The sequence below is a fragment of the Schistocerca gregaria genome, chromosome 3, assembly GCF_023897955.1.
Source record: "Schistocerca gregaria isolate iqSchGreg1 chromosome 3, iqSchGreg1.2, whole genome shotgun sequence".
In the NCBI taxonomy this organism is placed as follows: domain Eukaryota; kingdom Metazoa; phylum Arthropoda; class Insecta; order Orthoptera; family Acrididae; genus Schistocerca; species Schistocerca gregaria.
In genome coordinates this window covers 227,204,269-227,232,062 of record NC_064922.1, presented here as the reverse complement: position 1 = coordinate 227,232,062, position 27,794 = coordinate 227,204,269, and the positions used below count along the sequence as shown (strand labels likewise).

The window sequence follows — 27,794 nt, the reverse complement described above, 5'->3', positions numbered from 1 at the left end:
ATCAGTCATGTTTAACATTATTATCTACCTGTACTAAACAGTTCACAATTTCAGTAATTAGTCACAACACTGTATAGTGTTTTTATATCACTTCCTGTTTTTTATATCATTTGCTGTTTTTTTAATTTTATATGAGAGTGCCTGCAGTGCAAACTTGTAAATATGCTATTTCAAATTATTAAAATTTTATAATTTTATGTTGTATTTATCATGAGTAGGTGCTCAATTCACAGATTTTTCACACAGCCTTTTTTTTAGTATATAGTATAATTTTACGTTGTATTTGTCATGAGTAGGTGCTCAATTCACAGATTTTTCACACAGCCTTACATAAGGAATAACAAATAGAAATATAGGCATACAGCAATAATACAAAACATTACAGTACAGTGCAATGTGCTGGGACATGTCTCCTCACGTGGGGCACCACATGTAACGTGCTGGGAAATGTCCTTTTATTAGTGCCTCTTACTAGTTCATGTCACAACGGGATGTACCCATATTATAACATTTCTTCAACCAGTAGATAGTGCGCAGTGTTCTCGACCTACCTTGCTTTGCTTATTCAATATTGTCTTCCCGGTAGCTGCGTCTGTCTCACCTAAATCACACTGAAATTAAGAAGCTAGGATCCTAGGTTAAGTTTTCCAAAATGAAAAGTCAAGATCATATTCATTGTTAAACATTTACGTCAACCACAGTGTGATTTATTTGTTATCACTCGCACACACAATATTCATGTGACCAGACCTCTTACACTTAATCGTCACATTAGGTAGGTCAAAAGCTTCCAGTCTTTAACAGTGTTCACAATTACACTTTTTTGACACAGACTGGAAAAATTAACCGACTTGCTGCACTTTTCTTCCATAAGAATCTGACCGAGAACTTACTAGAGCTGCACCAGCTCGGACCTTATATAGAAAAGCGCTTGAATATTTGACTATTTCTGTTAATATATTATAGTTTATAATTTCCCAGGGTTAAAATGATCCTTTCTAACTGATTTTGAAGTTAACTATTGGGTTTTATTATTTAAATAACATGAGTGAGCTGTATCAATTTAAATACGTGGAACTAACTTAACCATGCGCCTTGGGAATTCCCAACTTATAACCATGGCAGCCCTTTTGAACAATAATTTTTACATATTTGAATTTACTTAATTAATGCACTTAAAATCTGTTGCCTGTATGACTTTCAGTGCCAATTGTGTCCAAACTACTAAATAATTTCGAGATCTGTTTTGATACTTTTGCTACCTTTATTTTTCTACGTAAAGTGACTCCAGTCTCAACTTTTTAAGTCTTAATATCTATTTAACTAACGGACTTTAGGTTAATTTAAACACTTTGCTGGAATTGGTAAAATTTAGGCTTTCCTTTGGATGCAGTCTTATAGCTGAATTTGATCTATTAGCTCACTCGAGTTTTACTTCATATGTATTGCACAATGTACGTCACTGTCCATAGCTGTTAATAGTATGCATTTCCAATAAAACTGATTAGCTCATTACTTTCAGAATAGACATTAGAATGTACTGAAATAATAGATTTTACTAGAGGAATTTTATTTAAACTATTTCTGAATTCTGTACTATGAGGCTGAAGGCCACAGAGTCTGTAGTCAGAATCTGAGTAGTGAAAATGGAAAAAACAATAAAAGTTTATTGCTTAACTAAGTTACTGAATGAGTGTAAAACCAAAACAGGATAGCAGTGGGCAATCCTGCTTCATTACAGATTCTTCATTAATCATCTGTATCCTGTAATGCAGTATGTAATCTCGATCTATTAAGTTACACACAGCAAGAATTTCTTGCATTAATTTATTCACGAGATGTGGCCAGAATATACATGAGACACACAAAGAAAGAAAAATGTAACTTCCAAAATTACAATGACACAGACCAAACTGAATCAGTGTAGGTATTGGTTTGTTACACGTGCCTCTGTAAAGAATAAGTGCTTAAATGGTCTTTTCCAACAAACCTAATTTGTGTAGCTGCCTGCATTGTGTGTGTGTGTACATTGATACAGAAACTTTAGTGTTTCTCACCTCCTTTGATCTTTCTTGGCTCTTTATCCTTCTACCTTACCTCAATTTTTGCTTAAATATTTTCAAAGACAATTACGAGTGTAAATTACTAAATATGTACAAATGTAGGTATAAAATGAGCGAAAAGGGCTCCTTTCTTTTTAGTATTAGCCTAATCCAAGTCCTTGATTACTTAATATAAAAGTTGCTTGTATATATAAAAAATAAATGATATAAAGGAAAGGCAACCGTTATAAACTGTATAAGTTATTTTATTGCTCTATTTGTACAGTGGACCACAGACTTGGCCAGTACATATACACACTCTGATACTTCACTTTCTCTTATTACTGACTGCCTATATTTAAAAACAATATGGAAAACATTGTGTTTTTCCATCACTTTAACACACTCAACACCCCAGTCAGGGTGCTTATCTAAACAGTAGGTTTTGGATAGCTGCAATATTTCTCTCCCACAATGTACTGATGAGTTACTTCCTGGATGATAGGGTGTTGCCTACACCTAATATTTTTCTACCAAGAACTGTTAATTTATTCCTCCAGTCCCTGGGCAAGAATTGAGGGCCATTGTATTATAGTGTGACTTTAAGTGCACTCACTTCTTCCACATATCAATCAGCTATTATCTTACTCTTCTTCTATCACTCTGATCGTTTGATAGTTTTATAAAGTTATTAATTACATCAAACACGAGAAAAATTCATTGGCCCCCACTGAGAGTTGTAGACAATGGATCAAACAAATAGTTTCCTAGTACATCTGCGTCAACACTCCACAAACCACCTGATGGTGTGTGGTGGTGGGTGCTTCTGGTACCACTAACTGTCCCCCCCCCTCCCTTCCCTCTGTTCCAGTCATGAACGAATGGCACACGGGAAGAATGACTGTCAGTAAGCCTCTGTATTAGCTCTAATTTCTCAAATCTTTTCATTGTGGTCATTTCATGAGATATATATGAGGAGAAAGCAATATATTTTCCATCTCTTCCTGGAAATATTCTCTCTGAATTTCAAGAGTAAACCTCTCTGTGATGCACAACGCCACTCCTGTAGCACCTACCACTGGAGTTTGTGTCTGTCTGTCTGTCTGTCTGTCTGTCTCTCTCTCTCTCTCTCTCTCTGTCTGTCTTTATTTCCTGTCAATCTTACCTAGTAAGGTTCCAATATTGGTGAACAATACTCAAGATAATACTTGAACAAGCCATTTGTAAGCCACTTGTTTAGAAGATGAATTATGTTTCCTTAAGATTCTTGCTGTGGATGTGTCTGCCATATGCTTTTCCAACTATTTGTTTTATGTGCTCTTTTGCTCTGGATAAATACTCATAACTCCAACACCTCATGTGCTAGAATATTCTGCGACTCCCCTTGAATTGCTATATTCATATGTTACTCATTTTCGCATCTATCAGAAGAACTGATGCACTGCTTTGTTCTCCTTTCCATAATCTTGAAAATAATGGTTCCTCTAAACTTTTCTTAATATTTTTGCATTCCAAAATAACCATGGTTGACAAGGGCACAATTAGTTTACCAATAAACTTCCATTGCCAACAAATCTTTCAATTTTAATCATCCTCCCCTCTTCTCCAAAACAGAATTCATTTGTGAATGGAGTAATGCTTACCTGTTTCAATATCTTATTGGTCAGTTTTATCTCATATCTCTTGTAACTGCTAATCCCTTCTTTTCGCAGTTTCCTAATGGATACCTTTATGTGCATAATTCTGTATTTTCCTTTGATTCTAATAAGATATCTTTCTGTTGATTGTCTTTGGACATTTGGGGAAATGCACCTGGTACCATATTTGGTTCCCCTTTCACATGAGACATTTTGATGTCAAATTGTTGTAGAAACAATGACCACCACATGACTTTATCATGTAGCAGTTATATGAAAACTTAATGCCAAATCACTCACAGATGAGACAAGATTTATACTTTTGCTTTGCCATGCTCAGCTACAGTTCCTAACTACATTTTCTAATGTTCCTTTTCAAAGGAAAAGGCAGAAGAAACCACTGAAAAGATGAGTGAAATAAGTATGTGTCAGTGACATTGAGAAATGACTTAAATCATTAAAACTGAACACAGCTGTAGTACCCAGTGGAATCCCTATCAGATTCTACAACAAATTTTCAGCAGAGTTGGCCCCTCTTTTAGCTATAATCTATCATAGATCCCACAAATATAAAAACATGCCCAGTAGTTACAAAAAGTAAAGAACACATCCATTTACAAGAAAAGTGACAAAAGTAGTGCGCAAAACTACTTACCAATATCCTTGACAGTGATTTAGTGTATAATCATAGACCATATTCCAAGCTGAAATATTATGAGATATCTCAAACAGAATGACAGTTAGTGTGGATTCCAAAAACATAGATAATGTGAAACCCAACCAGCACTTTTAGCATAACATACTGAAGGCAGTCAGGTCAGGTCAGTGCAGTATATCTTGATTTCCGAAAACCATTTGACTAAGTACCACATCTACACTTCTCAAGACTATGATCATAAGGGGTGTAAAGCAAAATTTCTGGGTGGATTGAGGGTTTTTGGTAGGGAGGATCAGTAAGTTATATTGGATGGAAAGTAATTGACAGAGGTAGAAGTAATTTCAGGGAAGTGTGTTGAGTACTGTTTATATTTATGTTAATGACCTTGTGGACAATATTAATAGTTACCTCAAACTTTTTCAGGTAATACAGTTTTCTATAATGAAGTACTCTCAAAATGAAGCTGCATAAATATTCAGTCAGATCTTGACAAGATTTCAGAGTGGCACAGACAGTGACAACTTTCTTTAAACATCCAGAGATGTGCCCTTCACAAAAAGGGGAAAAAAGGTAGTGTTCTATAACTGTAATATCATAAGTCGCAGTTGGAATTAGTCAATTTACACACATACCCAGTTGTAACACATTATAGGGATATGAAATAGAATAATCACATAGGCTCTGTCACAGAATCACGTGGTAGAGTTCTTAGTGGCAAAACACCGTGGAAGTGCAAGCAGACTTCAAAAAAAGATTGCTTACAAGTTGCTTGTGCAATCCCTCTGAGAGTATTGCTCAAGTGTATGAGGCCATTATCATGTGAGACTAAAATGTGATATTGAACATACACAGTGAAGGGCAGCATGAATAGTCACCGGTTTGTGTGATTCATGGGATAGTGTCCCAGAGATGTTGAAGAAACTGAACTGGCATACTCATGAAGGTAAATGTAAACTATCCTGAGAAAGCTTGCTTACGAAGTTACAATAACCAACTTTAAATGGTGACTCTAGGAATATACAACCTCCTTCGTATTGCCCACATATGCACAGTGAGGGCAAGTGAAGATTAATTACACTGTGCATTGAGGCATTGAAACAGTCATTCTACCCAGGCTCTATGCATGAATGGATTGGGAGAAAGCTTTAATAAATGGCAGACTGGGACTTAGCCTCTGCCATGCACTTCAGTGGTTTGCAGAGTATAAATGTAGATGAAGGTGTAGATGTGGACACTGCTTCTGGCATGTTAAATCTTTATAGGCCATAAAGATTATTCATTGTGTTTGGGGACATCATAGAATAAACTTCCTCAGACCACAAAGAATTGCTAGAGCTTTGTTCTTGTGGGTGCTGTAATTATTTTCACAGTCCATCAGTCTGCAGCAGTCAAAGGATAGTGTACCTCCCCCCCTCTCCCCCCCCCCCCCCCCACACACACACACACACATGATGATTAGCATCTGAAGCAAGAAAAAATTTGAGCATTGGCTGACATTCCTTTGATAGTTAAAGAGCTTGCTGGGATTCAGATGTCCGTATCCAGATGCTGTTCTTATTGACAATTTCACAAATTTTGGATTATTCAGCACTTGAATAGGAGTGAATTTATGATCGAAATCATTGCTAGGGGATTGGGAATTCTATTTCTTCTTGTCCTTTGGGTGAAGTGCTTCCTTAATGACTCTTACCGTCTGTAGGATTGCTTCACTTTGTTTCTGTGTGGTATCTAGTGTTCTAAAAATTTGATCCTTTGTTTTAAAATTCTAAATTTTCAGTTTTCAGAGTCATTCTGGCTCTAATGAGTGTGTGGAATAATTATTCTGGTTCTGACACTGTTCTTCCCAGTGTCCAGTAGCTATCAATAGGTCATGTACACTGAACAGCCAAAGAATGTTGTACACCTGGTGCATATCGTATAGGGCCCATGTAAGCACACAGAAGTGCCACAACATGATGTGGCATGGACTCAGCTAATGTCTCAAGTAGTGCTGAAAGGAACTGACACCATGAATCCTGCAGAGCTGTCCATAAATCTGTAAGAGTACAAGGGGGTGAAGATCTCTTCTGAACAGCACGTTGTAAGATCAACCAAGATACACTCAATAATGTTCATGTCTGGGCAGTTTGGTGGCCAGCAGAATTGTTTAAACTCAGAAGAGGAATTCTGGATGTGTGGGGTGTCACATTGTCCTGCAGGAATTTCCCAGGTCCTTCAGAATGCACCTGATTCAATGTCACCTGTCAGCCATATCTATGTAGACATATCAGGCATCCCATATCACTCCAACTGCACATGCCCCACACCATTACAGAGCCTCCACCAGCTTGAACAGTCCCCTGCTGACATGCAGGGTCCATGGGTTCTTGACGTTGTCTTCATAACAAATTTCCGTCTGCTCAATACAACTTGAAACGAGACTCATTCAACCAGGAACAGCCCAATGTTGGTGTTGATGGGCCCAGGTCAGGTGTAAAGCTTGGTGTCATGCAGTCATCAAGGGCACAAGAGTGAGCCTTTGGCTCCGAAAGCCAATATCGATGTTTTGTTGAACAGTTTGCGTACTGATGCTTATTGATGACCCAGCATTGAAATCTGCAGCAATCTGTGGCAGGGTTGCACTTCTGTCATGCTGAACGATTCTCTTCAGTTGTCATTGGTCCCATTCTTGCAGGATCTTTTTCCAGCCGCAGTGATATCGAAGATTTCATGTTTTACCTGACTCCTGATATTCATTGTACACACGTGAAATAATGATATGGAAAAATCCCCAAGTCATTACTACTTTGGAGAAGCTGCCCCCATCACTTGTGTGTTGACTGTAACACCACATTCAGACCCACTTAAATCTTGACAAGCTTCCATTGTAGCAGCTGTAACAACTGTGTCACACTTGTTATCTTAGATATCGTGTTGCCAACCACAGTGATGTATTCTGCCTTATTACTTATCTCTGTACTTGAATAAGCATGCCTATACCAGTTTCTTGGGCACTTCAGTGTAATAAACAGTTAGTTTCAAATTTATTCTGGTTCCCAAAACTCCATCTAATATTCTTAGAAATGCAGAAATAGATAGACTCATCCTGAAAGGTACAACCTCATACTGAAAATATTTTTCATTGAAGAGGACATCTGTGTAGTTTTGGCTGCCAGTACACACATATTAAATCACAACTGGTCATGTACCAAGCTCCTTTAAATTGTTTGCTCAGTTTCTGACATATTCTTTGACCCATCAGTTTCTTTCCCTCTAATTTTATTGATGTGTAAGGCATCCAAAACTACTCATACTGATCCATATTGTTCATTTACAACAATCAGTAGATTCACGTAGGCTGAATTAACCCTGTCACACACCACTCCTCGATTTTTCAAAGTTGTTCTTCAAAGTAGTTGTTTTGGCTAATGGTATAGAATATGGTTTTATTACAAATGACTGATGAGTTTATTTTAACCTTATATTCATAATCGCGTATGATTTTGGACAGATCAAAAAAGGCTCACTACTATTCCATCAGTAACTCTTTCAATGACTTCATTAGCTTGGTGGTAATATTTTCAGTGTTGGTCACTTTTTTCTGTTGTTTGCTGCTCTATTGTCTTGTTGCTTGTCGCTGTCCCATTCTTGTGACATGCTTCTTGTCTTGCCATATAATTCAGTTTCTTTTCTCTGAGTTTTAATTAACATATTCGTGTCTCCTTTTTTGAGACAATGCTATGAAATGACATTCTTTCTGTCCTATCATTTTTTGTAAGCTTAACAAATTTCCATCCACTGTCATTCTAGCTTCATACCTGTTTAGTATGTCCATTCCTAGTACAAAATCTGTACTGACTTTACACACTATTAAAAAATCTTGCTCTACTTCAAAACTTTCAGGACTTGTAGTTATGTAGGTATTCTTAGTAATCAGTTTAGGTAACATTCCTGTGATGATACCAGTTGTGACTTTTGATACCTCGATTGTTACTATTTTTATGTTCTTGGTGACATGCTATATCATCATCTCTGAGATAGGTGTAACTGTACTGCTGCTGTATAAAAGAGCTGCTTTTAGTATTCCATTGAACTTTATCTCTGTTTGAGACTAAAAGCTCAAACAATAGAAACTCCAGATACAAATAGGTTATCAATAAGGAAATACACACACACACACACACACACACACACACACACATTTCCTGCTTACTGGGTTCTTCTGGTTTGTCCTGTGGTTTCTTGAGTGTTGTTGAAGAAAACACACAACGGCTTTGAAAAATTTGCCTGGTTACAGACAAAGCACTGACAGATACACCAAAACCAATATTTTCTGGTACATCTGATTATACTGCAAACAGTGTCAATTTGTCTTTCTCTATTGACACAGTTCATGATAGTTTGAAAATTCCTTGCTCCTTCTAGCTGACACAACTTTCTATTAACACTACTGCTGCTTCAGATTCCCTTTCTTCTACACCTTCTGAACTATCGTGTCTCTGTTGGTTCTTCTCCTCCTTTTCTTGATCTAAATTATCTTCCTTTTTGTTATCTTCACCTTCCTTCTCCCAGTCATCTTCATCTGCCTCCCATTCTGTTCTCTCTTCTCGTTCCTCTTCTATTTTATCAAATTCACCTCCTTTGTCACTTGGGTCTCCTTACTCCCACCCTCATCACCTTCCTTAACTTCATCACCCATTGCACCTGTCTCAACTCCTTGAGCTTCTTTCTCCATCCAGTGCTTGTCTTCATCCTCCAATTGTTTTCCTGCTTCAGCATCTTCATCTTCTCCTTTCAGCTGCCTGCTGTACTCATGATCATCCTCATCCCTTTCTTCATCAGAAGTTTCTGCTCCTATATTTTCTCCATTGCTGATTAAACATGAGGATGGACATTTGATGTATGCAGCAGCAACAGAAGAGATCAGGAAGATGTTAATTTAATTTTACTTTCTATTATATCTTTATCTGCAACTTCTCTTCTTTTAGAGCTTTGATCTGTGACTAAACCTCCTATGGATCATAGCACTTGTCATATCTGTCCTGTTCTACAGATTCCATGTCCCCTGTGTTGTGTTACCATGAGTGATGTGATATCGGCTAGCCTTGTTGCTGAACTCTCCACTGACACTTTGACCTGTCTAGTGTGTGTTTGTTTGTTTGTTTCAGTTTTCCTGTTTGTTTCTCTTAAGATCTCTTGCCCTCTCTTCTCCTCGTATGTTTAGATCTCCCTCACTCATATCTGCCACGACTTCATCATGAGCCATTGTTGTTATTTCACATCAAGCCATTTGTATAGTTAATGCATTTTCCTAATGTTGTATATTTGTTGAAGTGTGATACTGCCCATTGTACTCCGCTCAGAAAACTATCAAACCTGTGTGTGCATTGGGGAATTTCTCTATGTGTGAATGTGTGTACTTTTGCTAGAGAAGAGCTATGGCTGAATAATTAGCCTTCCCTTATTTCATGTATTATTCCATTTGGGAATTTCCATTGTTGTTTAGTAAATTTTTCTTAGTCTGTCTGAAATAAACAATCTTAACATGGTTCTTCAGAGACACACTCACAACAAAACATAGTTTGGGACACTTCCCATTTTACCAGTCCAAAGATTCCATTGCACTTGTGTAGCAAAGATATTAAATATCACATTACACAGACAATATATTTTGTATTTATCTTTTCAGTGCTGAAACTTCTCCAAAGAAAGATATAAAAATGAATTCTGAATTTCACAAGTTTAATCTTCTGCACTCCAGTTCTTTCATACAGTATCTTGAGTCAGACCCTCTCCAATGGCTTTTGTAGCAGATCAGCTGACTGGTTAGTCCTATGGTGTTCTATTTCAAGGTTTGCTTTCAGTAACCATTCTCTAACATACAAGTAATGGACTACTGTGTCCTTTGCATTTTGATGTTGCATTGTATTTTTAGCCAACTCCACTGTACTTGCATTGTCAACATGGAGTGTGAGACGTGTCACTTGTTTGGAAGTTTGAGCTTCCAACATGAAGTTTACAAAACATTTGTTCCAACAGTACTGTGCCTGTCGGAGACCATTTTCTTCAAACATGTACACATCCAGTATCCTCCCCAAAACTTTCACTTGTTCCATGTACACATTTTCAAGTATACCAAAGCTATTTTTGTGTCAAACTGGTAGAACTTCATTTTTTTTGGAGTAGCCCCTGCCAACAGGATGCAAATCATATCTTATGCAACAGAGCTGAAAGTTCCTTCATAATCAATTCCCTACCACTACACATGTCCTTTGGCCACAAATCAATCCTTGAAGTGAAAATTCTCATTTTCTGGAATTTTCTTGCAAAATACCCATCATTTCTGCAAAATCTGTGCACCACTTGGACTCTCAACTAATATTAAAGTATTTTTCTCTTCCAGGGACTTCAATTTTTCATGAAATGACCTCCAAACACTGATTTCTGTGGCTAGACTGCTAACCTTCAGTTTACAAACTTGGATCCTTGTTCCCAATTACAGGAGAACCAGACATATAGAGAGAATATCCACTGGTCCTCGATTCTGGTTCATTCTTTTCATGTTTGCTTCTTCATTTCTCACTTCTCACTTAACACTTGACTTCTTCTGGAAATGACATCATATCCAAATCTTCTCCCTCTTCATTTAAACTATCTGCTCTTGTCATGGCTGGCATTTTCTGGTTCCTTTTCCTCATTGGAAGCCAGATTACCTTGACTCTGTCAAATGGTTTCATCATATCCATGCAGTGTCTTACTGTCAAACTTTGGAACACAATTTTGTGTGCATGTGCACACAAATTTTCATTCAAAGATTCTCAGATTATTCAGGTTGTCTACTGAGTGTATAAGGAGGTTTAATTTCAATGGAGGGCTTCTCTGTGTGATTCAGAAGGTATGTAGCAGTAATGCATACTTCTGCCCACAGTTTTTTAGGCGGTTTACTAAGGTTAAACACAGAACGTGCATCCCCTGCAATTGTGTAGTTTCCTCTTTTTGCAACATTATTCTGTGATGTGTGGGATGGAGTAATATTGTTACAGCACAACATCAAGTGCCGGCACATTGGCGTGGGACCATAACCATACCCACAGTGAGACTAGTGTTGGTATTGTATTGGTATTATGCTGATGTGTGCTTTTGAGTGTTGTGTGTGTGAATGTGTGCACTTTTGCTAAAGCAAGAGCATGAACTTAGAAACATGCAACAGGAAATAGTATTGACACTACCTTCCATGTGACACACATCAGTCAGCTGTAGGTGAGTGGTTGCCCTTCTTTTACTTTACTTTACTTTACTTTACCTTACTTATTATTCTATCCAGGAATTTCCATTGTCATTATGAAATAAAGTAGTCTATATTTAGCTTACTATTAGTCTCTTGGATAACTGTTCTCAATCTTCACTGTCCCATCTCAGTCACCAAACAAAGCAGTTTCAGTTTTATCCAGGTTATATGATATATAATTATTTTACTTGAAATTACATATCTTTACACTGTCTGCCTTCTACCTACTTCCTAAAATTCACAAACCCAAACATCCTGGCCGCCCCATTGTAGCTGGTTACCAAGCCCCCAGCCCCCACAGAACGTATCTCTGCCTACGTAGATCAACACCTTCAACCCATTACATGCAGTCTCTTATCCTTCATCAAAGACACAAACCACTTTCTCGAACGCCTGGAATCCTTACCCTGTCTGTTACCCCCAGAAACCATCCTTGTAACCATTGATGCCACTTCCCTATACACAAATATCCCGCACGTCCAGGGCCTCGCTGCAATGGAGCACTTCCTTTCACGCCGATCACCTGCCACCCTACCTAAAACCTCTTTCCTCGTAACCTTAGCCAGCTTCATCCTGACCCACAACTTCTTCACTTTTGAAGGCCAGACATACCAACAAGGGAACAGCCATGGGTACCAGGATGGCCCCCTCGTATGCCAACCTATTTATGGGTCGCTTAGAGGAAGCCTTCTTGGTTACCCAAGCCTGCCAACCCAAAGTTTGGTACAGATTTATTGATGACATCTTCATGATCTGCACTCACAGTGAAGAACAACTCCAGAATTTCCTCTCCAACCTCAACTCCTTTGGTTCCATCAGATTCACCTGGTCCTACTCCAAATCCCATGCCACTTTCCTAGACGTTGACCTCCATCTGTCCAATGACCAGCTTCACACATCCGTCCACATCAAACCCACCAACAAGCAACAGTACCTCCATTATGACAGCTGCCACCCATTCCATATCAAACGGTCCCTTCCCTACAGCCTAGGCCTTCGTGGCAAACGAATCTGCTCCAGTCCTGAATCCCTCGACCATTACACCAACAACCTGAAAACAGCTTTCGCATCCCGCAACTACCCTCCCGACCTGGTACAGAAGCAGATAACCAGAGCCACTTCCTCATCCCCTCAAACCCAGAACCTCTCACAGAAGAACCCCAATAGTGCCCCACTTGTGACAGGATACTTCCCGGGACTGGATCAGACTCTGAATGTGGCTCTCCAGTAGGGATACGACTTCCTAAAATCCTGCCCCGAAATGAGATCCATCCTTCATGAAATCCTCCCCACTCCACCAAGATTGTCTTTCCACCATCCACGTAACCTTCGTAACCTCTTGGTTCGCCCCTATGAAATCCCCAAACCACCTGCCCTACCCTCTGGCTCCTACCCCTGTAACTGCCCCCAGTGTAAAACTTGTCCTATGCACCCTCCCACCACCACCTACTCCAGTCCTGTAACCCGGAAGGTGTTCACGACAAAGGCAGAGCCACGTGTGAAAGCACCCACATGATTTACCAACTGACCTGCCTACGCTGTGACGCTTTCTAAGTGGGAATGGCCAGCAACAAACTGTCCATTCGCATGAATGGACACAGGCAGACAGAGTTTGTGGTAATGAGGATCACCCTGTGGCTAAACATGCCTTGGTGCACGGCCAGCACATCTTGGCACAGTGTTACACCGTCCGGGTTATCTGGATACTTCCCACCAACACCAACTCATCCGAACTCCGGAGATGGGAACTTGCCCTTCAGTATATCCTCTCTTCTCGATATCCGCCAGGCCTCAATCTCCGCTAATTTCAAGTTGCCGCCACTTCACTCATACCTCACCTGTCATTCAACATCATCTTTGCCTCTGCACTGACATCTCTGCCCAAACTCTTTGCCTTTAAATATGTCTGCTTGTGTCTGTATATATATGTGTGTGTGTGGTTGTGTGTGTGTGGTTGTGTGTGTGTGTGTGTGTGTGTGTGTGTGTGTGTGTGTGTGTGTGTGTGTGGTGTGTGTGTGTGTGTGTGTGTGTGTATACCTATGCTTTTTTTCCCCCTAAGGTAGCTCCCGGGATTGGAATGACTCCTTACCCTATCCCTTATAACCCACATCCTTTCGTCTTTCCCCGTCTTTCCCTCTTTCTTGAAGAAGCAACCCTTGGTTGCCAAAGCTAGAAATTTTGTATGTGTGTATGTGTGTTATTTTAGAAATTTTGTATGTGTGTATGTGTGTTATTTTATTATACCCCCGGCACATACTGTACGCTGCTCCAGAGAAAGAAGAAAAATGTCTTTTGACTGTTATGCTGCAAGATATCAACCATCCTAACACTCTAGAATGATAGTTTTAATCTGCCAGAAAGTTCATATCAGTGCACACTCCGCTGCAGGGTGAAAATGTGTGCTGGACTGAGACTCGAACTTGGGACCTTTGCCTTTTGTGGGCAAGTGCTCTACCAACTGAGCTACCCAAACATGACTCTCACCCCATCCTCACAGCTTTTCTTCTGCCAGTACCTTGTCTCCTACTTTCCAGACTTCACAGAAACTCTCCTGCGAACCATGCAGAACTAGTACTCCTGGAAGAAAGGATATAGCAGAGACATGGCTTAGCCACAGTTTTTGGGATGTTTCCAGAATGAGATTTTCACTCTGCAGTGGAGTGTGCACTAATATGAAACTTCCTGGCAGGAGAGCTTCTGTGAGGTTTGGAGAAGTAGTAGATGAGGTACTGGCGGAAGTAAAGCTGTGAGGACGGGGTGAGAGTTGTGTTTGGGTAGCTTAGTTGGTAGAGCACTTGCCCATAAAAGGCAAAGGTCTCGAGTTAGAGTCTTGGTCTGGCACACAGTTTTAATCTGCCAGGAAGTTTCATATGAGCACACACTCCACCGCAAAGTGAAAATATCATTCTTGAAAGAACCCCTAGACTGTGGCTAAGCTATATAGAACACCTGAATCATTAAAACCCAGCTTAAGTTCTCTCTAGTTTCTTTTTATTCATTACTAACTTCACTAATCCAGACTTGAAACTTTTTAAATTGCAGAGTTGCATATATAAAGTGATACAGAAGCAGTTACCATTATTATTAGTTTGAATGGATTCATTCAAAGCCTGTAAAATCATTCATGCAAAAAAACTCAATTGCATTTACAAATCTTTAGATTTTGAGGAGTATGGCTAGATGAACATTAAACACAAAATTAAGTCATTATTGTTATTCTCTTACTGTGCTGAAAAATTCCTGTAGAACTGATGTAGTGTAATGTTGCTATTTCACACTCGTGCGTAGTATGTTATAGAGTAACTATATGTATGTATTGCCTGTGTGTGCATGAGTGTAATGTGAATGAACAATCTGTGTACTGTGTATGTTTAATGTGTTGTGTGTAATCATCTTTTAAACGGATAATGGTTAATTATTTTTATCACAGATCTTCTTAAAATCTTATAAACTGAAAAAAATATTAAAACAAATATTACATGCAACACTTTGGTGTGCTAAATAATTGATTATAATTATTTTCTTTTATTGAAATTAAGTTGTCATTCAGATATGTTATTGCACACCAAAGCAAATACAACATATGAACATCATCTCTTGTAGTCTGAGGAATTGAAACTTCAGAATTCGTGTGAATGTACATTTATCAGTAGCATGCTAGTTTAATTTTAATTTCATTATAGCTTTCTCTGTAAAGGAACCAATGTAAAAACAGCGTACTTGATATTTCTGGCCCAGTAAGAAAATTTACATTGGAAAATGAAAATACAGTAATGACTTAGCTACTTTAATACTTTCATAAACTGAATAAGTTTCCCAATAATATCTGGGCTAGAAGAGACATAATTAACAAAAGTATTTGTACTGACCATAATGGTAGACAATAATAGTGTAAGATCAAACATTAAGGAAACATTCCTCACACACAAAGAAAGAAAATGTGTTATGTGGACACGTGTCCGGAAACGCTTACATTCCATGTTGGAGCTCATTTTATTACTTCTCTTCAAATCACATTAATCATGGAATGGAAACACACAGCAACAGAACATACCAGAGTGACTTTAAACACTTTGTTACAGGAAATGTTCAAAATGTCCTCTGTTAGCGAGGATACATGCATCCACCCTCTGTCGTATGGAATCCCTGATGCACTGATGCAGCCCTGGAGAATGGCATATTGTATCACAGCCGTAGACAATACGAGCATGAAGTGTCTTTACATTTGGTACCGGGGTTGCGTAGACAAGAGCTTTCAAACGCCCCCATAAATGAAAGACAAGAGGGTTGAGGTCAGGAGAGCGTGGAGGCCATGGAATTGGTCCGCCTCTACCAATCTATCGGTCACCGAATCTGTTGTTGAGAAGCGTATGAACACTTCAACTGAAATGTACAGGAGCTCCATCATGCATGAACCACATGGTGTGTCATAATTGTAAAGGCACATGTTCTAGCAGCACAGGTAGAGTATCCCATATGAAATCATGATACGTGCTCCATTGAGCATAGGTGGAAGAACATGGGGCCCAATCAAGACATCGCCAACAATGCCTGCCCAAATGTTTACAGAAAATCTGTGTTGATGACATGGCTGCACAATTGCGTGCGGATTCTCATCAGCCCACACGTTGATTGTGAAAATTTACTATTTCATCACGTTGGAATGAAGCCTCACCTGTAAAGAGAACATTTGCACTGAAATACTATTTTACACATTGTTGGATAAACCACTCGCAGAAGTGTACCTGTGGAGGCCAATAAGCTGCTGATAGTGCCTGCACACACTGTACATGGTACGGAAACAACTGGTTCTCCCGTAACACTCTCTATACAGTGATGTGGTCAACGTTACCTTGTACAGCAGCAACTTCTCTGACGCTGACATTAGGATTATTGTCAACTGCACGAAGAATTGCCTCATCCATTGCAGGTATCCTCGCATTCTAGGTCTTCCCCAGTCAAGAGTCATAGGCTGGAATGTTCCATGCTCCCTAAGACACCGATCAATTGCTTCGAACGTCTTCCTATCAGGACACCTTCGTTCTGGAAATCTGTCTCGATACAAACATACCGCACCATGGCTATTGCCCTGTGCTAATCCATACATGAAATGGGCATCTGCCAACTCCACATTTGCAAACATTGCACTGACTGCGAAACCATGTTCGTGATGAACACCGACCTGTTGATGCTATGTACTGATGTGCTTGATGCTACTACTGTAGTGCAATGAGTCGCATGTCAACACAAGCATCGAAGTCAACATTACCTTCCTTCAGTTGGGCCAACTGGCAGTGAATCGAGAAAGTACAGTACATACTGATGAAACTAAAATGAGCTCTAACATGGAAATTAAGTGTTTCCAGACACATGTCCACATAACGTCTTTTCTTTATTTGCGTGTGAGGAATGTTTCCTGTCAGTTTGGCCATACCTTTTTGTTACACCCTGTTTATAAAACAAAGATAAATTTGAAATTGGTAAAGGCATCTTCATCTTTTGAAAAACCAAGTGTAATGCTAAAAATATGGAATGAGAGAACATATAGAATAAGTGGAAAACTGTGTTTATGATGATGAGTAAAGATGCAAATATGACTAGAAATTACTTTTTCAATTTGTATAAATGATTCAGTATTTTTCAGCAGTATGGTATATGTTCATAAATTTATATACTCTCCTTATGCCTGCAAGACTGCTTGTAAATTAATACAGACTATTAGTGTTCATCATTGTTACATTACACTACAACAAATTTAATTTCTCATTGTTTTTGATGATATCTACAATAGTTGGTCACTGTTGGTTATCTTTCATCATTATTATTAATTAATTTTTTGTCATTTTGTATCAATCAAAAATTTTAAGCAATATTGTTTAATTGAGATAAAACTTGGAATGTGACATCGTGTGATAGTCCATGACTGTCAATCTCCTCTGATGCAGTAAAAGTTAATGGACTCCCGACTGATTCTTCTTAGTTGCTTGTTACAGTAATTATTAGAAACTCTGCTGAAAGATCTGCTCAACAACTCGTGGATAAAATACTATTTAATCTTATCTTTTTATATGATGACTCACTCTCATTGTACTATACAGATGAGTTCATAATATGAACATACAAAGAATGGTTAATGTTGTTGTCATTCTTGTTTGTCAGATATTTGGGTTATTAGAATGACTTGAAGCAATGTACAGCACATACATCTCTTTGTTGCACTTGTGGATTGATATCAGGTGCAGTTCAGCCAAACTCAGCACCATGCAGAGTCCTAAAGGAATACCTCAGACAGACAAACAGAACAGCAACAGCATGTATTCCAAAGAAACAATAATTCCAAATAGAGCTAGCCCTAGTGCTTGAGAAGACAATATTATCCCTCCTCCCAGTAACACAAAATTTGTCAAACTGGTTCATCTACATACTATTATGATATGGAAAATTCTGATTAGCCCACTGACTTTAATCAGAATTATTACTGGAAAAACCATGGAAAATCTCATACCCTCACAATGTGCCTAATATCATTGCAAGATATGTGTACGGTTTGGGTTAGTTTAGTCCATAGATCACGAGTCCATTTACCTGTCACAATTTCTGTCACAGCAGATTAATAAATATATTACTTATAGTATAAACAAAGATCATAATATGCTAATTGAGATGAAAACAATATATTGGATGTTTTTTTATATTTAGGCCTCTACTCCAGGTTGTTCCTGTTGGTTGCATGTTAATGTAAATTCTACCAAATAATAAATACATAACAACAAACTACCATGTCAGAAACTGATCCTCAATAACACAGAAAATACATTGGAAAATGGATTAGAAGGAATGACATTTCAAAGCATTCAACATGAAAATAATAATTTATTAAAATATCAAAATATCTTAGCAGATTCACAGAAATGTTAGTAACAGTAGCCTTTTACAACCAAGGCACGTGTTAGTCACCAGAATTTCTCTTCTGGTTTGAGACCCACAAATTGTTCAGTCATCTCCCAGAGCTTCTTTGCCATACCCTCATCTGCTGCCAGAGGTAATGGCTTGTCTTCCTGTAATGATAAAGAAACAGATTAAGTGCCTGTGCGCACACGCACACACACACACACACACACACACACACACACACACACACACACACACACACACACACACACACTCTCTCTCTCTCTCTCTCTCTCTCTCTCTCTCTCTCTCTCTCTCTCTCTCTCTCTCTCTCTCTCTCTCTCTCTCATAAATGTCAGGTAGGAAATGGTGGATGAAAGGTGTATAGTTATGGACATGGAAAGGTCATATTGACCATGAACCACATGATCTTCGACGGAGATTGGGCATTCAAGCCACCATGTTATTGTAGCAGTCTGCATTTATGTCTCGTGCTGTGTACATGTGTACATCTACTGTGGAAATATGTATTTATGTGCAGATATTTGTAGGACAGTTTGTTCAGTATACCTCTACATGCATCCCATTCCCATAATGTGAAAACAGTAATTTTCTTCAAGATATGTGTGACAAAGCATGGCAGTTTTGGTGATATGGAGTACAAATTTTGAATCTGGAGCTAACATTAAATGATTATTGACTATGTTTTGCACTATGTGATACATTGCTTATCAAGAATACAAACATGTTGAACTCTGTTGCAGTCCGATGTCATGAAATACTGTGTGTGAGATTAAACTGTTTATAGAAGAAACTAACTTGTCATGCAGATAATTGTAGGTTAAAACACTCACATATTGAAAATAAAACAATTTAATCAATTGTAAAAGCCAACAGTGGATTTGCTTCTCTCTCTCTCTCTCTCTCTCTCTCTCTCTCTCTCTCTCTCTCTCTCTCTCTCTCACACACACACACACACACACACACACACACACACACACACACACACACGGCCACTGTCATCTCTGGACACAGGGGCCAGACTAATTGTTGTTCTAATCTGGACTTTCCACTGTGATTGTTAATTCATTTTAGTAGATTGTCAACAGAATGAAACCTCAGTGTAAAGTGTTCTCGCTGGTGACATTCACATTCACAAATAAGTCAGTATAAAGTGTGTTTAACAGCACCATGTTTAATTCTGCTGCTGGATTTCATTCATCTGCTATTTATTATTCTTCCTCACTTAATAAGAATGAAAATAAAGGAGGAGGGCGAAAGATGACTGTCACTTGATACTTTCTCAATATTCTGCCTATCTGTGAAGAAATATTCCCACTAAATTGTAGATAAACAGTCGACCTGAAGGTCTCTTCCTCTTCCTTGTTCCGTCGTTTGTATGTCTTCATCACTTTGTTCACTTGCCTAGGTGAAAAGCCATTTCTCAGAAATACTTTTTGCACGTGTTCCAGTTCCGCTTGAAGACTGTTGGCATCAGAGATAGTATGGGTACGGTGGATCAAGGTTTTGAGAACACCCATTTTTTGTGCTGGATGGTGGCAACTAGTAGCTTTTAGATACAGGTCTGTATGAGTGGGCTTTCTGTACACTGAGTGACCAAGTGTGCCATCAGTCTTCTGTCGCACCAAGACGTCTAAAAATGGCAGACAGCCATCTTTCTCTATCTCTATGGTAAACTTTGTTTTCATGTATGGGGTTCATGTGACGTAAAAATTCTTGGAGATGGTCCAGACCATGAGGCCACATTATAAAAGTGTCGTCAATGTACCACCAAAATACTGTCAGTTTAAAAGTGGCAGAGTCGAGTGCTCTCTCCTCAAAATCCTCCATAAAAAAAAAAAAATGGCCACCAGGGGAGACAAAGGACTCCCCATGGCGACACCATCAGATTGTTCGTAAAATTCGTTGTTAAATATAAAATATGTAGAGGAGAGAGTGTGTTCAAACAATGCTGTAACATCTGCACGAAACATATTGCCAAGGAGGTGTTGTGAGTCCACCAGAGGCACCTTTGTGAACAGTGAAACCACATCAAGACTGACCAATAAGTCATTACTTTGCAGTTGTAGTGACTGAAGTCGACTGATAAAATCACCAGAATTCTCTATGTGATGTGCACACTTGCCTATCATTGGTTTGAGTAAAGGTGCCAAGAATTTTGCTAGGTCATAGGTGGCTGCTCCAATGTTACTCACAATTGGATGTAATGGCACATTTTCCTTGTGGATCTTAGGCAGTCCGCATAGCCTCGGTGGAACTGTTCTGTTTGATTTCAGTCTCCTGATGACCTCCTTGGGTAGAGAACTATTTGATAAAAGTTCTGCTGTTTTTTGCACCACTCAGCTCGTGGGATCCTTATCGATTTTGCGATATGTTGAAACACATAATGAAACATTGATCTCATTAATATAGTCATCCCTTGGTATGAGGACAGTAGCATTTTCTTTGTCAGATTTTAAGACTACTGTATTCACATCTGCTTGTAAGTTATGGAGGACTATCCTCTCCATGAGCGAGATGTTATTCTTCATTGGTGCACCGCTGGTCAATACACGGCAAGACTCTCAACGAACTTCCTCCGCTTTATCTGTATCAAGACAGCATACAGCTTCTTCAATGGCACTGATGAAATCCACTAGTGGCAGTGAAACAAGTGTGGGAGCAAAATTCAGTCCTTTTGCTAGCACAGACACAGTCGCGTCATCTAAAGTTTTCTCTGTCAAATTAACAACAGATCGTCGAGTTGGAATTTCTTTCTGCATCTGTTTAGAAAGTCTGTCAATCTTGGCATCAAGGAACTCTACGGGGCAGAGGTGATGGAATATGGCAAGAGTCCCTCTTTTTTCCCCTGAGGGTAATGCTGCAGGGCCAGAGTGAGAGTTTTAGGGGTAAAAGCAACAGTTCATTCAGAGCCATTGGCATATTGGTGCACTAGGATCATGCTGAGGCTGCACTGTGAGGTGTCAATCATCAAACGTATGTGCTGGTCTGGAGAGAACCTGGCTAAACAAGGGGTTGAGGGTAATTTGGGTTTCAAAATTTGAAAAGCACATTTGCAATCTAGTGCCCAGCAAAAAGGTACTTTCTTGCATAACATGGCATGCAATGGGTGGACCAATGTTTCTCACCCCAGCAGACCAAAAGGAGTATTGAAAACCAGAACTTGGCGAGACTCTTTGTCCATAGGAACCTGCAGATACACTTCAGACAAATCAATTTTAGAAAAGTACTGGCCACTCGATAATTTCACCAACAGTTCCTCCTGGTGTGCGAGGTGAACGTATCTGTAATCAATGTGTGTTGACAGTAGTACTGAAGTCACCACAAAGGCATAGTTTGCCCAACAGCTCCTGAACTACAACCAGTGGAGACAACCAAGCACTAGACATAACAGCTTGCACCGTGACAGAAGCTTGAAATACCTGAAATGAGTCCATCCTAAATAATTTCTCAGCACTGGCATCAACAACAATCAAAAATGTAATGGAATGAACCACTGACTTGTAAGAGCCAGATGCCATAAATTGTCAAACCAGTGCAATGGTCTGTTTTTTATAACTGAAAAGCTCCTGCATGACTGGTGTCAATGGCAGGTAGCCTAAACAGGCTTGAGAATTCAATAATGCCACTGCAACACTTGGGTTGACCTGTAGCTAGAGCACATGGCGAAAAACACTTACCTTGATGAACAATTTGGGAGAAGTCACAAGCATTGGAGACATACAGTTTTACATCCATGTCGATATGCTGAGCAACCTTCAGTGAATGACACACAGGCGATGTGGCCTTTCTTTTGGCAAGCATTACAAGTATCCCAGCTCTTGCAGCATGCTAATGTCGATTCTGGACAAAATGGAAAAGACAAGATGGAAACAGAGAACACTGACACTTGCCCTGTGGTGGTCACAGCTGTTTGGGCTGGCCTTGATCTGCTTGGCACTGGGCCGACATGTTTACCACCACCACTGCTGCTTCTTCATGCAAGCTATCTTTCATCCTAGTGGGCACATCTTGTGACACTACAACCACCTTGCTCCATGCTTCAATATGGTCACAAGCTGTCTGTAAAACTTCAAAAGCTGGCCAGAGTGGCCGAGCAGTTCTAGGCGCTTCGGTCTGAAACCGCGCGTGGCTACGGTCGCAGGTTTGAATCCTGCCTCGGGCATGGATGTGTGTGATGTCTTTAGGTTAGTTAGTCCTCTAGAACTTAGAACTACTTAAACCTAGTGACCTCAGCTGTTAAGTCCCGTAGTGCTCAGAGCCATTTTTTTTAAAACTTCAAAAGGTTGTGCTATTTGCAAAACTTCTGCCAAAGGAGGTTTTCACAAAGTAAAGCCATGATTGCGTAGAGCACCAAACAGTCTACATAAGTCATTAAAGGCAACAATAATGCTCTGACATTCAGCTACCCAGGGACTGTATGATTAGTTTGGTTTCTTGCAGCATAGGTAGAATTCAACTTGCTCTGCAATGGCATGCATTTGTCTGCAATAGTAGTTGGACTGTAACCTGCACATTCACACTGACAGCCAAAATATGCTGCCCGAGTCTTTTCTTGTAAGCTTTCAAACACTCGGTTGATGAATCATCGTATGGAGGAAAACTGGGTGGACAGATTGGTGGAATTGGTACCCTGACTGTTAATGGAAGCCAACAAAGTGGTCACTGCCAATGTAAGCTATTCAGTCATGGCCAGCACTACAGTGTCCATAATGACTTAACAAGATGAAACAGCACTTTACGACTGCACATGCAGAAACCATTCCAAACTCATTAACAATCATTTAGTAACCAAGTAACACAAATAGAACTTTATTCATAAACCTCCAAACAATAACAGAAATAAGCCTCTTGTGACTCTACATGTAACAAGATAAAAGAACCATATGAAAGTTGCAACATAAGAGATACATAGAACAACTGATGTGAATGGTAAAAAATGAAAGAAAATGGTGAGAATGAGTCAGCACTGCTCCACGTGTATATAGGTGCGAGTCACTGATAGACATTGCGACAAAGACTGTGCCTTGTGCACCCTTCCTACACACTGTCTCTAGTGGCCGGCCCTTGCTGGTACGGTTGGTGCTTGATTTAAGTATACAAGCATGGCGACACTACACTTGGCACACTTGGCACACTTGGCACACTTGGCACACTTGGCACACTTGGCACACTTGGCACACTTGGCACACTTGGAACACTTGGCACACTTGGCACACTTGGCACACTTGGCACACTTGGCACACTTGGCACACTTGGCACACTTGGCACACTTGGCACACTTGGCACACTTGGCACACTTGGCACACTTGGCACACTTGGCACACTTGGCACACTTGGCACACTTGGCACACTTGGCACACTTGGCACACTTGGCACACTTGGCACACTTGGCACACTTGGCACACTTGGCACACTTGGCACACTTGGCACACTTGGCACACTTGGCACACTTGGCACACTTGGCACACTTGGCACACTTGGCACACTTGGCACACTTGGCACACTTGGCACACTTGGCACACTTGGCACACTTGGCACACTTGGCACACTTGGCACACTTGGCACACTTGGCACACTTGGCACACTTGGCACACTTGGCACACTTGGCACACTTGGCACACTTGGCACACTTGGCACACTTGGCACACTTGGCACACTTGGCACACTTGGCACACTTGGCACACTTGGCACACTTGGCACACTTGGCACACTTGGCACACTTGGCACACTTGGCACACTTGGCACACTTGGCACACTTGGCACACTTGGCACACTTGGCACACTTGGCACACTTGGCACACTTGGCACACTTGGCACACTTGGCACACTTGGCACACTTGGCACACTTGGCACACTTGGCACACTTGGCACACTTGGCACACTTGGCACACTTGGCACACTTGGCACACTTGGCACACTTGGCACACTTGGCACACTTGGCACACTTGGCACACTTGGCACACTTGGCACACTTGGCACACTTGGCACACTTGGCACACTTGGCACACTTGGCACACTTGGCACACTTGGCACACTTGGCACACTTGGCACACTTGGCACACTTGGCACACTTGGCACACTTGGCACACTTGGCACACTTGGCACACTTGGCACACTTGGCACACTTGGCACACTTGGCACACTTGGCACACTTGGCACACTTGGCACACTTGGCACACTTGGCACACTTGGCACACTTGGCACACTTGGCACACTTGGCACACTTGGCACACTTGGCACACTTGGCACACTTGGCACACTTGGCACACTTGGCACACTTGGCACACTTGGCACACTTGGCACACTTGGCACACTTGGCACACTTGGCACACTTGGCACACTTGGCACACTTGGCACACTTGGCACACTTGGCACACTTGGCACACTTGGCACACTTGGCACACTTGGCACACTTGGCACACTTGGCACACTTGGCACACTTGGCACACTTGGCACACTTGGCACACTTGGCACACTTGGCACACTTGGCACACTTGGCACACTTGCACTCATGTGCACTAATAGCAGGACACAGCAGGCTTGACATGAATTTGAACCATCATCCTCCTGAAGTCCGTGGTGTATACGTATGTGTATTGAACCAGGAACCTAGAAATGATGGTGAGGCTTTGTCCCATCATAGCCCTCAATGGTTCACAACCCCCAACAGGCCACAGCAGTCCACCCACCCAAGCCCACTGCCGCTCCACACCGAGCCCGGGATTATCATGCAGTTTGGCTCCCAGTAGACACCCCCCCCCCCACCCCCCCTCAGGAACATCTCATACCAGATGAGTGTAACCCCAAATGTCTGCGTGGTAGAGTAATTATGTACATGTAAATGGAGACAGTGTTTATGCAGCAATCACAGACATAGTGTAACAGAGGGGAATAAGGGGAATCAGCCTGCATTCACTGAGGCAGATGGAAAACTGCCTTATAAACCATCCACAGCCTGGCTGGCATACCAGACCTCAACACTAATCCACTGGGTGGATTCATGCTGGGGACCGGCATGCCTTCCCGCTTGGGAAGCAGATCATTAGACCGCACGGCTAGCCGGGCGGGCAAGTCCAAGGTGCTGACCGCTGCGCCATCTTGCCCGGTAAACATTATTTGTTTTTAGTTACAATAGCATTGTAACAAGATTAATTACAAATGTGGAAGTGCGGCATTTCAGTACAGTAACTACTTATCAATGGTAGGGGATTTACTCCCTATTGATGACTACTATGTAAAAGAGTCTATTTTTAAATTATAATGCAAAGGACATATAGGGAAAAGTGAAAGTTATAAAACAAAAAATTTAATTAATGATATGAATATAATAGAGGGAAACATTCCACTTGGGAAAAATATATCTAAAAACAAAGATGATGTGACTTACCAAACAAAAGTGCTGGCAGGTCGATAGAAATACAAACATACACATAAAATTCAAGGTTTCGCAACCAAGGGTTGCTTCATCAGGAAAGAGGGAAGGAGAGGGAAAGACGAAAGGATGTGGGTTTTAAGGGAGAGGGTAAGGAGTCATTCCAATCCTGGGAGCGGAAAGACTTACCTTAGGGGGGAAATAAAGGACAGGTATACACTTGCGCCCCCCCCCCCCCCCCCCCACACACACACATCACACACACACACACACACACACACACACACACACACACATATATATATATATATATATATATATATATAACAGAAAGAAACTTCCACATGGGAAAAATATATTAAAAACAAAGATTCCAAGACTTACCAAGCGGGAAAGCGCCGGCAGACAGGCACATGAACAAAACACACACACAGAATTACGAGCTTTCGCAACTGGCAGTTGCTTCGTCAGGAAGGAAGGAAGGAGAGGGAAAAATGAAAGGATGTGGGTTTTAAGGGAGAGGGTAAGGAGTCATTCCAATCCCGGGAGCGGAAAGACTTCCCTTAGGGGAAAAAAAGGACAGGTGTACACTCGCACACATTGGAATGACTCACTCCTTACCCTCTCCCTTAAAACCCACATCCTTTCATTTTTCCCTCTCCTTCCTTCCTTCCTTCCTGACGAAGCAACTGCCAGTTGCGAAAGCTCGTAATTCTGTGTGTGTGTGTGTGTGTGTGTGTGTGTGTGTGTGTGTGTGTCCTTTTTCCCCCTTAGGTAAGTCTTTCCACTCCCGGGGTTGGAATGACTCCTTATCCTCTCCCTTAAAACCCACATCCTTTCGTCTTTCCCTCTCCTTCCCTCTTTCACATGGCCATTTTGCTAAAATTGTAACTAGTTCTGATGATAAAGGGTAGTTTATGCTCAGTATTTAGAATTTACATTTCAAGTCGTGCATATTTTGAACAAACTGATTTTTAAAAAGTTATTCTTACCGCACAATCCACAAAATATTTTCCAGTGATCTTCTCTAGACCTGGAGTGACTGCCAGGTGCACCAATGTCTGTGCCCCCTCATAAGGAGTCTTAAAAAAATATAAATCTTTATCTTAAAATACAGGTTAAAAAGCAATTTTTCTCAAGTATTAATAAAAGTTTTAGTATCAGTTACAAATTTTGACTGATCGTTAATAATCAAAATAATCTTTGTACCTAAAACAATATAAATGCTTTAAATGTAATGAATATATGTGTCAGACATTATAATATAAATATTTGATCATACTAATGTACTGCAATTGAAGAAAGTTATTTCTGACTCAATTCTGTATAGTACTGTTCTGCAGACTCATTATAAACATCTTCTATTTAACAACTGTTTCAGTTTGCCCTTTAAAATATATCCATTTAATTGTTTTATACTTTTTGCAACCGGTCATAGAACTATCTTCTAGGAGAATGTAGCATGTGGTCTACACCTCCTTTACCATTCAGTATCTAGTGACAATCATGTCTAATTCATTTATTGTAACAAAACAAGGCTCTATTCATTACACTTTTTTCTACATTATCTTTTAGAAAAATAATTGTCTTAAAAACAGAAGTAGACATACTTGATAAAATAGTCCCTACAGATTGATGTTTGACTATATTAGCAATTATTGCTGTAACTGCTCTCTTCTGAAACTGAGTACCCTATCCATGTGGTCTGTGGTTGTCACCTCCTCTCTCATTCCTCCCAGATTTAAATCCCATATTGGAAATTTGAGTGGATTAATCCATAATAGATTTATTTCAGAACAGGAGGAGTTGTTATATTTGTTAGGCATTTTAATAAATAAATATTGCTGTTTAATAAGAAGTTATCTGGAACATTATTTCATCTCATGGTAAATGGATGATGTCC

At 40.2% G+C, this 27,794-nt stretch overlaps 2 protein-coding genes across 2 annotated transcripts in view; both read right to left on the bottom strand.

Annotated features, from left to right (window-relative positions):
* Positions 1-8,737: 8,737 nt before the first annotated feature.
* On the bottom strand, positions 8,738-17,867 carry LOC126355319 (acidic leucine-rich nuclear phosphoprotein 32 family member B-like). Its single transcript, XM_050005612.1, has 3 exons — positions 17,809-17,867; positions 8,979-9,187; positions 8,738-8,934 (listed from the first exon to the last, which is right to left on the bottom strand). The coding sequence occupies exons 1-3, from the start codon at positions 17,865-17,867 to the stop codon at positions 8,738-8,740; spliced, it is 465 nt and encodes a 154-aa protein (XP_049861569.1).
* A 590-nt stretch (positions 17,868-18,457) lies between these two features.
* LOC126354302 (retinol dehydrogenase 14-like) overlaps positions 18,458-27,794 on the bottom strand; it is a 72,219-nt gene continuing 62,882 nt past the window's right edge. Inside the window, exons 6-7 of the mRNA XM_050003856.1 lie at positions 26,884-26,973; positions 18,458-18,662 (exon numbers count right to left, since the gene is read on the bottom strand). Of these exons, the coding sequence (XP_049859813.1) occupies positions 18,558-18,662; positions 26,884-26,973 (195 nt within the window). The 3' untranslated portion in view covers positions 18,458-18,557. The remainder of the gene's footprint in view (positions 18,663-26,883; positions 26,974-27,794) is intronic.

What these genes read in the sequence shown, in the direction of transcription:
- LOC126355319 (XM_050005612.1), bottom strand. Translation starts at nt 17,867, where the DNA reads ATGGTGCTGAGTTTGGCTGAACTGCACCTGATATCAATCCACAAGTGC. An exon ending in CACAAGTGCAACAAAGAGAT is followed by an intron (nt 9,188 to 17,808) that starts GTATGTGCTGTA and finishes ATGTTTAATCAG; the next exon opens with CAATGGAGAAAATATAGGAG. An exon ending in GGAAGGTGATGAGGGTGGGA is followed by an intron (nt 8,935 to 8,978) that starts GTAAGGAGACCC and finishes TTGATAAAATAG; the next exon opens with AAGAGGAACGAGAAGAGAGA.